This window comes from Condylura cristata, unplaced genomic scaffold (assembly GCF_000260355.1).
Source record: "Condylura cristata isolate star-nosed mole 26May11 unplaced genomic scaffold, ConCri1.0 scaffold00015, whole genome shotgun sequence".
In the NCBI taxonomy this organism is placed as follows: domain Eukaryota; kingdom Metazoa; phylum Chordata; class Mammalia; order Eulipotyphla; family Talpidae; genus Condylura; species Condylura cristata.
In genome coordinates, this window is record NW_004567116.1 from 34,659,617 (window position 1) to 34,674,078 (window position 14,462).

At 48.4% G+C, this 14,462-nt stretch overlaps 1 protein-coding gene across 6 annotated transcripts in view; it reads right to left on the bottom strand.

Annotated features, from left to right (window-relative positions):
* The window catches only part of PPFIBP2 (PTPRF interacting protein, binding protein 2 (liprin beta 2)), a 131,473-nt gene that overhangs the window by 24,860 nt on the left and 92,151 nt on the right, over positions 1–14,462 (bottom strand). For all 6 annotated transcript variants that reach the window (XM_012725568.1, XM_012725569.1, XM_012725566.1 and 3 more), the window contains 4 exons: positions 7,799–7,891; positions 3,667–3,778; positions 1,334–1,395; positions 253–328 (listed from right to left, as the gene is read on the bottom strand). In XM_012725568.1, coding sequence (XP_012581022.1) covers positions 253–328; positions 1,334–1,395; positions 3,667–3,778; positions 7,799–7,891 — 343 coding nt within the window. The remainder of the gene's footprint in view (positions 1–252; positions 329–1,333; positions 1,396–3,666; positions 3,779–7,798; positions 7,892–14,462) is intronic.

A 14,462-nucleotide genomic window follows, 5' to 3' on the forward strand; every position in this document is an offset into this window, starting at 1 on the left:
CAAGGCTCTAGCGGAAACTATTTTCCTGTGATCTGGATAATCCCTAGGACTTCTGAACTAGTGGACATTTGACAAATTTCTAGAACTCAAAAGTTGTCAATTTCTCAGCATCCAGGACAGCCTCACCAGCTCTCTGCCAGCAGAGGCCCATCTAAAATGAAGACAGAAACTCTTCTGGCAGAAATGCCCCTGGATTTCATACAGTAGATGTAATATATCTGTGCAGTAAGGGTAGGACCCCTTTGCTCTTACCTTGAGCTGCCATCACAATCTCCTTTACTCTTCGATACTGGTTTAACAGCCCCGTGAGCTCCTCTATCCGGCGGTCCTGTCAGGGTGTGAGAGCAGACTAGTGTGTAAACACGAGCAGCAGCAGGTGATTCCACTTTGGGGCCCAGGCTACGTTCTGGGCACACTGGGAAAAGATGCCGTGTGGATCTGAAGGTGTGTGAAGACCCCTCCCATAGAGCCTGGCTTCTCAGTGGCTGGCCTCCCAGGCAGTTCAGGCTCCCTTACCTCACACCTGATGGCAATGAGGATACATTCTGGCCACAAAGGAATCCCTGCTTGATAAAAGCCTTCAAGGGACAAAAACATGTCCAGAAACAGAAACTCACTATTTCCTCACTCTAGTGGAATCTCCCTTCTGACCAGAGTGTCATCCTCCAGAATTAGACAAAAGAAGATGGAAACAAAGCTGTCATATTTTATCTTACATGCTCATCTCTTCTTTGGGAGTTTACAGTTCCTTGCATGGCAGAGGAAACATTTAGAAAGTGTGTTTCTTTCCAGGTCACGGCCTAGGGACAGGGATGGGGAGGCCACACAGAAGACGCAGGGCTGTGATGCTCAGAGCTGACGTCTGAGCCGGGAAGGTGCTCTGGAAGTTACAGAGATGGCTGTGTTATGGTTATGAGGGAGTCAGATGTGATGTTCATAAGGAAAAAAAACACACACACGGCTAGCGGCCCTGTGACAGGTCTATGCCAGATCGGGCACTTGGCAGATAGGTGAACAGTCCTCGAGTTCCTGTGGGAGCCGAAGTAGCAGCTATGACATCTGTAGTAACCGCAGTGGGTATTTTCCCTGCATGCATGCACAGGCACAGCTTTAATCATCTTTGGAAGATTCCACTTAGGCAAAGCTCCCACTCAGGCAAAGCCCAAAACAAGTGACTGAGGCCAAGTCGCAAGGAACAAAGGCCATTCTTCTGATACACCCTAAGTCAACGACCTGATGGGAATGCTCTGTCCAGAGTATCAGCGACCAGCAGTGACCAAATGGAGTCAAGGAGGGTAACCAGAAAAGCACAGGGCTGCCAATGCCATCTTACCTTATCTTCATTGGCAACAAGCAAGGTTTCCATCCCCACTTTCAGACGCTGAATTTCTTGGTCTAGAAGAATTTAGGTACAGGAAATTACTACTGTAAAATGCAGACAGTTGTCCTCACATGCTGAGACGATAAAACTTTCCATATGAATGACTTGCATGTGGACTCATTTAAAGAGCCCAAGATGGCATCTGGAAAAAAGTCTGTCTCATAAGTGTTGAGTGGCCTATTAAACAAATGAACCAAGTATTCTGTCTTCTCTGTAGAGATGTATGTGGGGAAAAATCAAAATGCCATTGACTTAAAGATGACACAGAAGAACCCAAAAAACTTTCATAAACAATACTCATAAGACTATTGACATTCATTCTTTATGACTTAAGTGGTCATGTACCTGGGTCAATAACTTGTGTTGGAGAAAATCACAGAGTTGCATAGATTGCAGTAGAGAATAAATGCTTTATATGTTTTTAATATATTTATTTTTCATTTTTCATTTTTGTACAATGTTTGCTTTCCCCCCCCCTCAGGTATAGTCCAATAATTCCAGTCACCAATTCACCCATGCACCATCTCCACAGTCCCTTGTGCTTGTAGCAGAGAATTTAAATTAAGTCTAATGTTGAATAGAACTGGGAAAGAATAATTATGTGAAAACAGTTTGGCACTTGACTTAATATAAAATGGGATAGTCAGAATGGACTAATGCTTAGATGTATTTATAAATATATTAAAATAAACTCTTTGCAAGGAAAACAATCATATTTTATTGTAAAATGACAGCATTTGTCTGTACATTAAGGGACTGTGTTTGTCTATGGTGGGCCACCCATGGTCTTCTCTCACTTTGGACCTCACAGGGACTCTTCCTTGACATCTTCCTAAATTGCACTGGAGCGCCAGGTCATTCTGCCAGATGTTTAGAGGTTTAAAAATGGCACATTGGGGCCCTCCTTGGTGGTGCAGTGGGTTAAGCACAGCACAAAGAAGCTAAAGACACTTCAGCATTATTTCGATTCCCACCCCGGAGGTGACCCACATGGCGTGGCAGACTTCTCCTGGCCTGCTTGCTGCTGCCCTCAGTGGTGTACTTTGTTAATCTGCCTGTTCTGCTCCCCACTCAGTCTCTGGTGAATCCTCTCACTGCCCCTGCACCTCTGGCCTGTACGCCAGTTCTGTATTCATAAATAAAATAAATCTTTAAAAAAAGAATTGGCACATTGTTAGATTTTCCAAACAAGGACCTGCTCCCATTCCCATGCAAAGGGTGATGGGAATAGGGGTGGATATCAAGGAAAAGTATAGGAGATCAGGAAACAGAAGTACAGACATCCCATTTCCTTTTGGGATACCACATCCCAAAAAGAACAGAAAGAGTGGACTTATAGAGTTCTTATATCGGTTGTATGAATTTTCAGAAAAATCTCTCTTTTCTGAAGAGCCTGCTCCACAGCCTTATTTGTTGGGGGAGGACAGTACCCTCCCATGAAGGCTGGCAAACCTCAATGCTTTGGGCAGGACCCAACCAGGACTGCAAAAAGGACCAGTTCCAGGAGGTGCTGACAGATGGAAGAGGGCAAGGCCTGAAGACTCAGACTGTAGGGAGGCCCTGGAGAGCGTTCTGTCCAGCTTTGGTATCACCGGTAGTGATGACCCACCTCCACATTAGGCATGGGGACAACCATATTGGTCATTCATTTCTTTCTCTACTCTAAGTCACTGTTTCATGACTACATGACTTCCCCCGCCCAGTCAAGGATCTAAGCTAAGCAGTACTCAGGCCAAGAGAGACCTCCCAAAATAACTGGTAAGCTACAGTGTGTGCTATAAAGGAAACAAAACATCAACAAAAGTGCTGAGTTGGGGGGGGGAGATAACCAACTTGGTTTTGTCACCTCAGGACTTTTTGTACAAGTATCAGGCAGGTACCTATTAAAGGACTAAATGAATTGCTAAAGCCTCTCTTTTGGTGGTGACACAAAACAAGTCCTTCCATCAAGTGTATGAGTAAAACTTCCAGAGGTGGCTGTGCAGAGCTTCACTCATCAGAATGCATCTGAGAAAAGCCTTCAGAGTGGAGTCTCCTGGATGACCTGGGGCACTGAGTCCACAACAGAGCCGACTTCCCTATTCCCAGCCTGTTCCCAGGCACACACGCACGCACACATCCACTCACTAGGACACAGACACACGCGTGAGTGTGCGGAAATGAACACTAGTCCATCCGAGCGAACGTGTGAACTATGACATGTTCATACTCACTGACAAACGTGCCCGTGTCTGAGCAGGCGCTGCACCGCAGCCCACTGCAGGTCTCACAGCCCAGCCCATTACCTTTTTCCACATGGTCTCCGTGAAGGGCGGAGGTCCGCGAGAGCTGGCTGTGCAGGCGCTCAATTTCTGCATCCTTCAAGGCCACCTGCTCTTGAAGTTGGGCTACCTCAGCCTGGAAGAGAACAGAGAACTCTCACCAGCTCAGACAGCCTATCAGGCCGGACAAAGTGCTTCCGGTCAGAGCCCAGAGCCAATAGATGCTAAGACAAGTAGGAAGTTCGGAACAGAGGAATCGGAAGTGAGCGTAGAGGTGCTCACTGCCCTCCCCACAAGGTGGCGCTCTGCTGAATAAACTCATCCCTGGCCATTCTGGTCTTGCCACAGATCTGGGAATCAAGGATCCCTTTTCCTGCAGTTTCCTACCTGACCAGGCTCTTTCCTTTTCCTCCCCTCTCTGTTTCAAATACCACTGAGGCCTGAAAAGCTGGGATCAGTGCTATGGGAGGGTTACCATCGGTCCAGGCTCGGGTCTTCTCTCTGGCGGTCTTACTTCTCCCAGGTATTTATGCCTACAGCCTGCACATAGGCTATCGCTACAGGTGTATGCATCTTTCATTTTCCCTGCACAGCTGAGACACTGAGTGGAAAACAAATCACTACTGGCAGAGTGCTGGAGCCAAGTTCCCTCCCTCAAACACTCTTCCACCGTTTGTGCTCAGCCACTGCCTCTGCCCAACCTCCAGGCATTCAGGTGCGCTGGGCACACAGACTTTTGAAAATAAAGCATGTTAAGTAGTCGCGCGCGCACACACACACACACACACACACACACACACACACACACACACACACATCCATGTCAATGAGCAGCCCACATCTCTACTGAGAATAGTAGGCTGAATTTCACACAGGCAGTAGGCGTTGGCATCCCTTCCCTTCCCCCCCCTCCCCTGTTCCCATACTTATTAAAAATTCAGATCACAATAGTTCCCATCCTATGAAGCATGTTGATTTTTAGGTCCAACGGATTCCCTTATTTCCTCATTGGGTGACCTTAGGCCGGTGCGTTATCCTTTCTGAAACTTGACTTAGAGCATTATCTCATGGGGCTGTAGGGAGGTTTAACTAAAATAAGTGTTTCTGGTGTGTTGGGTAGTAAGTGCTCATAAATGTTGTCACTCCTGCTGTTCTTGTCTCATTTCTTCTCTTACAAGTAACAAGCTGGTAAATACATATAACAAACAAACAAACAAACATACATACAACCAGCTCAGGTTTTCTGAGCTTCAAACCGGGCTAAGAAAGAGGTTGAGACTTGGTGGGGGAGCCAGGCTGTATCACACACCTCAGCAGCTGCTCCAGTACTACCACCCCATGGGGCAGTCACATAGCGCCTGTGCTCCGTGAGCTGGTGGCTGTGCTGGCCTTCCTCAGAGGCCCAAACTACTCCACGAGAGCAGATGAGCTCTAGCCTGCTGGCTCCTCACCGCACACGCCTTGCGCTTAGTTTCAGGACACAGGAGCACCCAACCTGCACCGGCCCCCCTTCTCGATGCTTCCTCACATCAAACCCCACTTGATCTTCTCCGGAAGCCTTGGCAGGAAGCAGTATCCCTGCCTATGACCGGAGAAGACAGGGGCAGCACAGGATCCTAAGTGCAAGTCCAGAGCCAGCCGGTGACCAGCCCAGGCCTCCACCCACTCCAGCCTGTCGGCTTCCGGGCACTCTTACCAGGCTCGGGCTCCCTGAGCCCACCTGAAATTAATCTGCCCTAACTTCCCCACTTGGGACATGGGACAGAGAAGGCCTGGTAAAGAAAAACAGAGGTGACAAGGAGCAGGGTTCCTTACTCCAAAATTCCGCCCCTAAGGAGCGCAACCCTTTGCTCTAGTTTCCACCCACAACGTGCCAGGTACAGCCCTGCCAAGCTGCCGGCTGGGGCTTGCAGCTGCCCAGCAGCACTCCCTGGCTCACTCAGGCCTCAGTGCCTCAGGCTTAGGATCAGTGGTGATTGGGCCTCTGAGCACCTCAGCCTTAGAACCCTTCATCCAATGCCACTCAACCCTACAGGCTACTTTTGGAAGGTATTTCCTTAAACTTTGCACCTTTTCTTACCCTTTCTCCCTGACATCACCAATAGAGTGAAAGCTGTTCTCTGCTAGGCATCTGGGTGCCTGACGCTCGCCCGCAGGCCCCATGGTGGACAGGAGGGCTGTATGGAGGCAGAGCACGATGCCTGGCATGACAAGAGAGCTTCAGCCGCTAGGCGAGGTCATCTATTTTAAAGACCACAGACCAAGCAGCTGGTCCCAACCTCTTGTGCACCAATTTTTGCAGAATAAGTCAGAAGCACTAGGTATTTTGTCTTCCTGAGAGAGGTGCCTGTTCTCAAAGCAGGAATGTCATCAACAGCCCACAGGCCCCTAATCTGACTCTGAGGATGAAGCTGGCTCACAGCCACTGTGGCCAAGGGTGAGAACTGGGTGTGAGAGGCCTGAAATATGCACACCAGCCTGGCACCGGGCAGAGAAAGATAAGCAGTCTGGCTCCATGCAAGTGCCAGGCTCGTCAAACCCAGGACCACGCCCCTTGGCTGCCACACTTGAAGGTGAATTACCTTTAGAGAAAGAGAGACTTTAAGCAGGAGACTGAAGAACTATCAAAATCAGTGTGGGCTTTTACTGCAGGGAATCAGGATGGCAGAAGGAAAAGGGCATGAGGCTTACAATGGCCCAGACCCAGATCTGAACCTCCCTCCTTGACGGCTCTGAGCCTCCACTTCCTCACCAGTTAAGAGAGGATAAGTCAAACCTCACTAGGTTATTTTGCAAATAGAAAATGTGGGCAAAGGCCTTGGCACATGCTGGCACTGAGAGGCACTCCCCACCTGGTGGTTATTAAATAACCCTCAGTATCTCAAAGGTCTACATGCCAAGGCAAAGAGCTCAGGCAACTTAAAAAGACAGGGGTTGTTTCATTTTATAGGAGGAGATGTTATGCACAACTTCAAAGGTTTCACCAGGATGGGGCTAGCTTGAGCAGAGCACCTTTATGCACAGGCATGACACCCAGGAGGCTGTGCTAGAGCAAAGCAGAACAGTCCACAGAGCCATCAGGAGCACCTAGCGTGGGTGCTGGTAAGCTATGAGGTCTTGGGAAATTTACTTGACCATTCTGTACCACATTTGTGAACATGGCTGAGGAAATTATCTGACATTTATACAATAGAATATTGTATAGACATCAACTTCACCTTCATAGTTTTCTACTATTAGCATGACATAAAATTGTATATAAATTATCAACAGCAGATATTGAGAATGAGCGAGGAGAGGAGGCAGAGACTTGAGCCCCTGAAGGAGAAATACCTGGAGGGAAATATTCACAGTGGTAGCTCCAGGGTGGTGTATAAGAGATTTTTTTTTTGTCCTTTCAAGGGATTAAAAAATCCTTGGGAAGAACAATTCCTTTGGGAAAAACAATAAAAAGTAAAAGAAAAAAAAAAAAAACACTTAGGGAAATGTAGTCAGCAGATGGAAAAACAAACTCCTAAGAAGTGAAGGTGAAAACAGCTGTGGGCATCCAGGGCAGCTGCTGGCGCTGGCCTGACTGCACCTCAACGGTCCGAGGGAGGGAAGGAAAAACAAAGGGCGGAGGGGAGAGACCTAGTTCACGAAAGCACTGCTCCTTGTTGACTTCTAAATAAGCTCCCCTGCGCAATAAAAACGTGACTTAACTTTAAAAAATGTTCAAAATATGTATCTTTTTTTAAGGTGTGCCTCCACTTCTGAAAATAAAAGCAGGCCTGTTTTTAACAACAGATTGTGAGAGGGCCCTCTGCATGTCAAGGGCTACGGCCAGTGTGATGCTGGTTTTCATCTGCCTGAGCAGTCCGCTCCCTGTCACTCACTCCCTTACTGGCTCACTCACTCACAGAGCCCCTTCCTAACCAAGCTGGCTCAGTCTGCGGTGCTAAGAAGGGGGAGGACACGTGGTAACACTTCAAGGGTTCATACCCTTGCGGGTTTTCTCCAGGACAAGAGTTCTGACTCGCATCTGTCTGGGGCCGGCTGTGTGCACACCAGAGGGTCAACCTCCAGCTTCTCTTAGCTACAGCAACCCTGTGTTGCCACAGACCCTCCCCCCACTTGGGCTCAGCGCCTCTCTGTAAGCGCCAGGCCCGCCTGTTACCTTAGTGGCCTTCAGCTTCCACTCATACTGGTTCCGTTCATTTTCCAACTCTTCCACCTTGATTTTGAGGTGTCTGAGCTCTTGCAGTAACTCCTGGAGGGACAAGGAATAAAGACAAAGTTCTGATGGTTCGAGAGCAGGACATACCCTGGATCCACAACCTTGGTTAAGTTCATGCACAGGGGTTACCCCAGGTCGGGCTGCCACACCAACCACCACCATGCGGCTCCAACTTTTAAACATGGGCCTCAGTTTCAGGGAAAACGGCACGGCCATTTAAAAATGAAGGCTGGGGAGTGCCAGCTCCTTACAGAGTAGCAGGAAGCAGGCTAGTGGGAGAGTCTGACTGTGCTGGGGCTGCTTAAGAATTCAGAAGGGAAGGTCAGTGATCTGGAAAGCCTCATCCAGAAGTGACAGCAAGCAGGGTAAAAGAAAACACTAAGGAAACAAATGCCAAGGGCCAAGTAGAGGCCAGTCCCCTTCAGAGAGGGGTGTGATTGAGCAAAGGAGGAGGGAGAAGGCGTCCAGGGACAAGGCAGGAATACGAGGCAGCAAGGGAAATAGCCTGTCGGGCTGGAGCGAGGATGGGAGCCTGTGACAGGACACTCAGTAGGGAAGCCCTACCCAGATGGGGTCCCTCTGTAAACAGATGCTGCTGCTCTTTGGACAGTAGGGAGCCATCGAATGTTGTTGAGTAGGGAAGTGATTTAGAAATAACTTGCCCTTGGGGTAGATGGACTTCAGGCCCATATTAGTGCTTTCTAAATTACCCCGTCAATTAAGAAAATAGCACCGAACACCTTGGTTCCAAATCAAGTTGCCCTTAACAGATAAATGGCCCTACTGACCCCTCCTTCCTAGCAGAGAGGTAGCGTAGAGGTAATGTTCCCACAGACCTCCTGGACACCGGACTCACACACGCACAGACTTCACACCTCCTGGTGGCTGGTGCAAAGGGTTGCTGTGACTGGTGGCCCAACTGGAATGCTCAGTCTCCCTCCTAACTCCCCGTCTCACCAGATGGCATCTTCATCCACCTACTTGTCTGTGGCAGAAACCTGGGATCTGCCCCTAGCAGCTCCTCCCCTTTGCCCTGCATAATAGGTACCCCAGGCCTTATTAATTCTACCTCCAGGAAAGTAACTTGAAGCTCTCTTTTCTTTCTAACTACTACTGCTACCAGGGTCTAGAGCTTAGTGTTGACAGCATGGGCAATCTCAACAAGAGGAACTCCTCAACCCCCTCATTCTCGGGGTCTCCTATCCAAATCTGGACATAGATTAATGAATGTCTTTTTCCCCTTATCCTTAAAGGAAAGGATTTCCTTCTTTCCCCCACCCCCGACCCACCTGAGCACCTATGTCTAGGAAAGACTTCTGTGTGTCCTTAACTGAGTATGGATTGTGGTAACTTTCACAGAGCTCAGGCAGATTCTCTGTAATGCTCATGGTCATAGCACCTTGACCTTCCCATGGGCTGTTAAGTCCTCTCCAGCTGTGGACCTGGAGAGACAGGCTCATCTCTGTGCAGCTGCCATCATTAGGACTCAGCAAGTCCCAAAGGACTTGGTCAAAGCAGCATGAGGGGTCACGTCCAGAACCCCAGTCAGATCTGCCCCACAGGGTGCAGCAGCCATGGAAGCCCTCCAAAGTGATGACCTAGGGGATTTCTTCCCCTGGTAAGTCAGTGATGTGACTTACTTGTTCATAGCAAATGGAAACGTGTTCTATTGTCTCACTAAAGATAGACCTCTTTAAAAATAAAGTTGAAAGGATTCTTTCATGCTATTTTTTTTTCCTTAAAAAAATTATATGAGATGAAACTTTGCTTACCTCCCAGCCCAAGTCAGGGAAACATACCTGAATCACAACAGGTAAGGAGAATCCCAAGTCTTCCTATGCACAAATGCCCATTCACTCAAGGCACTTAACATATTTCATGCCAAGCCGAGCCATAGCCCTTAAGTGAGGTGAGTGCCCCCTCCTCTGTGGGAAGGTTGATCTCACCTGCTAAGTCCCTGCTCGCATCCCAAGAGGGCATCATAGAGCTCAGTTCATGTCCTGAGCAAAGTGAGGGAGTCCCAAGCCCTTCCCAGAGGCAACAACAGATCCATGTTAAGCCACAGCACTCTGGTCTGGTTAGGAGAAAGCCCAGCCCCTCCAGCAGGGGGCCCCCCACCCCCCGCCACACACACACACACACACATGCTTTAATATACTTAAGTGTGCTTCCTACAGGAGACCCCTCCCAACAGGCACAATCCTGGGTGCAGGGCTGGGGCTCAGCCGCACCGTCACTGGCCACCACTTCCTCAGGGTGGTCCCTACTGAGTAAGAGGCGCTCTTGAATCTGCCTGTGGATGTCCAGCTGCAGCCTACACATCTGCTCCTGCAGCTCACTGATCACATTCAGAACCGACTGTGGAAAGGAAGAGAAAGGAAAAACAGCACTCAGGGTCAGTCAGCTCTCAGACACAGGACTCTCTGGAGAGCCAGAATGGAGGAAGGTAGCCAGCAGAGGGGGAGTGCAGGTGGCCGCCAGTGGTCACTTGCCATGACCATTCCTTTCTCCTTCCTGCACAGCAGCTGCAGCACATGGCATTTCCCCCGAGGGCTGCCGTTCACACTCTCGCAGTTGAAGCAAACCCCAGCAGCAGCTGTGTGCACCCTGGAGGGCCATCCTTGCACGTCAACATCTGAGGCACAGAATCTAGCAACACCAGAGACGAATGCACAGATGGACACCCTGTATGTGTGTGGCCAGGCTCCCCGTGCCCCAACACGCCAGCCCCAGTGCACAGGTGACACACGGCTCACCCCTCGCTTACACCTGCTTGTCTGTGCCCAGCCCTAAACCTCCCCTCACACCCTGTACCAAACTCTACTTCCACACTTCAACCCTGACTCCCCTGTAGCCTCCCATCAATCCAACTCAGTTCTTGGACTTCACACCTTCTCAGTTCTGAGTCCCTTTCAGTCCCAGTCTATCTGACTCTCCTTGACCTAGTCCACAGGCACTGAGTGTCACTCTGCAGAGATCTGAACCACAGGGCGCCATTGTGCTTGCAGGTGAGTGGGGAGAGAGGCAGGAAATGAATTATGTGGAGGCACTTTTTTTATTGTTTATTATTATAATAGTTTATTTTTACATCATTTTGTGCCTTTTCCCATCTCTGTTGTAATCCCCATGGACTTCCCATCACCAATTCATCCATGAGAGGCACTTTTTTTTTTTTTTTCTTTTAACATCAAATTCTCTAAGCATCTGCATGGCAAAAGGAAGGACGGCAGGTTAATCAAGGTTGGGTCAAACTGTTCCCCAAGGTAACAATCAGCGTTCATCCCGCAGAGGGAGACTGAGCTTGTTCTGGGCATCTAGACCATGAGAAGCAGGAAGATGGACATTACCTCCAGGCTCAGAGGCCTGAGGCAACTCACTCTCACTGTTTTCCATGTGACTTCCCGTGACTTGTGAAACTTCCCCAAACTTCGTTTATAGTCTGTAATGACAGTCTCGCTACCTTGTGGGGCTGCGGGTGAATTAAACCCAGGCAGGCTCAGGGAATACCCCCGCACAGTGTCTGTACCGTGGAACGCATTGGACAAAGGTGAGCTCCCTTCTCCTTCTTCTCTACATCTTTTACCATCAAGGAATGATTAAAACGAATAAGAGAAATGGGACGCATACAGAAAACACCTTCAGGTAATGGGACACAGATAGGAACATGGAGACATCGAAAGGCCCATGGGCCCTCATAACTCGCCTGCTGAGCCCCGTCTCCACGCCATGGGCTCTCCCTGTCTCCAGAGCCACGAAATAAACCTTTATTTCCCTCCACTGCCTTCCTCCTTCTCTTGTTCCTCCATCCCTGCACCTCCCAAAGGAGGAGTCTAAACCGCTGTATCTGATTTGCACCTCAGCCCCTGGAAGTTCTAATGTTGAAGCAAAGGGAGAAAACAGTCATGAAGTAAGAGTCACAGACACCTTGAGAGGTCTTACTGAGAGGTCCCAGGAAGACCAGCTGCATCTCCCCCATCCAAGCAGCATGTCTCTCCCTCAGCAGCGCCTCCTGATCAAATCCACCAGCATGAGCTCTGCCCTCAAACCGCTTGCTCCTTCTTGTGGGGTTTCATTCTTACCTTCAGGGGCTTTGTATGACTCAGAGCCTTGGCCTCTCCATTATTCTACTTCACTCCAGGTTTCTGTGAACCTTAATGTTAAATGACCCAAGTAGTTTTTCTTTCTTTCTTTCCTTCTTTTTTAAGATTTATTTATGCATACAGAACTGGGGTATAGGCCAAAGGTAAAGGCAAGAGGATTTACCAGAGACAGAGTGGGGAGAAGAACAGGCAGATCAATGAAATACACTGTTGAGGGAACAGCAGGAGAGACAGGAGAGGTCTGCCGCACCATGTGGGTCACCTCCAGGGCAGGGGATGGAACTCATGCTGAAGCAGCTGTGGCTAGCTTGCAGTGCTGTGTCCTAACCCACTGCACCACAAGGGAGGGTCCTCATCTAGCTTTTCTTGGCTACTAGTTATAATCCAAACTATGGACAAGAAATGCTAGCCAGGCAGGTGGGCCTGTTACCCTTCTTCCTAGGGCCAGTCTTTAGACATATCATCATGTGGGTACCAATAGCCCAACTTAACATTCATCCAATATCCCTCTATTTTGTCTGCCATACTATCCCCAAGAAATGTTTCTTTTTTTTTTTTAAAACAAGATCTTCCCTTTCTAGAGTGAGCATCTTGTTGGAAAAGTATACTTACATACACTCTTATTTGTACTTAGTACAGAAAAGTACACAGAACAAGGGCAGGAAGCGGTTACAAAACAAAGTAAAATGTGCATGTAGTAGATAAGAGATCCAAAAGTTTGAGGACAGACAGAATATCCATGGCAAAAGAAATATAAGCAGTTTTGATTTTAGATAGCACTTAAGTGAATGTGCTGTTTTTCTCCAAAAAGAAAATATAAAAAACAAACAAAAAAAACAACAAACAAAACCAAACCCAGAACATTCACAGGACAGAGTGCAGGGAAGAAGCCACGGACCAGCAAGGTGGCCAGCGACGTTTGCTCAGTAGCTCTCTGAAGTGTGTTAGCCGGTCCCTGTCACTACAAGGTGCGTCCCTGACCAGACCAGCAAGTCATCCCGATGAAACTCACTCTTCAGGGACACAGGTCCCTAATGTGTCTTCTAGGTTCAAAAACCACCACAGGGTTGACCCTTAACTCAAAAAAAAAAAAAAAAAATTATGGAACCCATTTAATTCTGCCGTTTTGGTTAAAAAAAAAAAAACTTGCATAATGTGAGCAGATGGGGACATGCTGGTCATTGCACCTCTCAGAGGCAACTGGAATCGGGCTGATCTTCTTTCTCTGATCTTCTTTGTGTCTTTGTGAGAAAATAAGTTTAAAAAAAAAATCTGTATTCTTCTCAGCACTGTCCTTTTGTGTGGGGTTGGCCCTCCCTGGTGCTGCTCACACAGGTGCACTTTTATTTGTCCTTCCATCTCTTATACCTTTGAAAGCCAGCTGCTCTCAAGGTCCCTTTAAATGGCACTGATTTGTGAGACTACACAATAAGAATTATATTATTGTTAAATCGTTCAGTATTTTGGCGTCATCTTGCACTCCTAAACTTTCAGAGCGAATGGTCTACATCCCCCCCTTACTGGCGACCTCTTGGTAACGACAGCCGCTGTCTCTCAAGGTGCCTGTCACTTTTACTTCATGACTGTGTTCTCCCTTTGCTTCAACATTAGAACCAGAGAGAAAGTGCCCAGTTCTTCCTCTACTCTGAAGAGAAAGTAAACAACTTGGAGGGGGGAAAGTACAACTGACCTTTCAAACTCTTGTGTTTATTGGGAAGGATTTTCAGGAGTCCTCCAAACCGCAGCCCTCAGCTGCCTCAGCCAGTGTGTGGGGCTGGATCTGCCCATCTAACTTCCTCCTCTGCTCTGTGAGCATGGGGTGCCCCCAGCCCTTCTGGAGGAACCCCCGGTTCCCCTGCCCACATGTGGTTGGTGTCTTCCAGTGTGTCCATCCTCAGGCCTGGCTTTCTCTTGCCTCATTCTCCACCACTAAGGTTACCCATTTCCTCTTGAGCAGGGCTACTTCTCTCCAGAGGTCAGTCCTTGGATGGCGTGCTCTATTTTTGAGTCCCACATCATGAATCCAGGGAGTATTTAAGATGCCCCAGTTGTCAGTCATGTAATCTCAACTGCCTTTGTTTATTACTCCTGCTCCATTAACCATCCAACTGGTTTATTTTTTTTTAAGATTTTATTTTATTTGTGCATACAGAACTGGGATACAGGCCAGAGATGTGAAGGATGAGAGAATTCACCAGAGGCAGAGTGGAGTGCAGAACAGGCAGATCAACGAAATACACTGCTGAGGGGAGCAGCAGGCGGGTCAGGAGAGGTCTGCTGCGCCATGTGGTCTCCTCCGGGGCAGGCGGGAATCGAACTCATAAGGAAGCTGCTTTAGATTCTCAGTGCTGTGCTTTAACCCGCTGCGCCACCAGGGAGGGCCTGGTTTATTTGTTTTTATGGTTCTTTTCTATGAAACTACTGGCACCCTCCCCCCGCATCATCATGGTCTTTTCATCTCAGCCTACCTATTAAACTTCTTCACAGTCTCAGTTCTTTCTCTC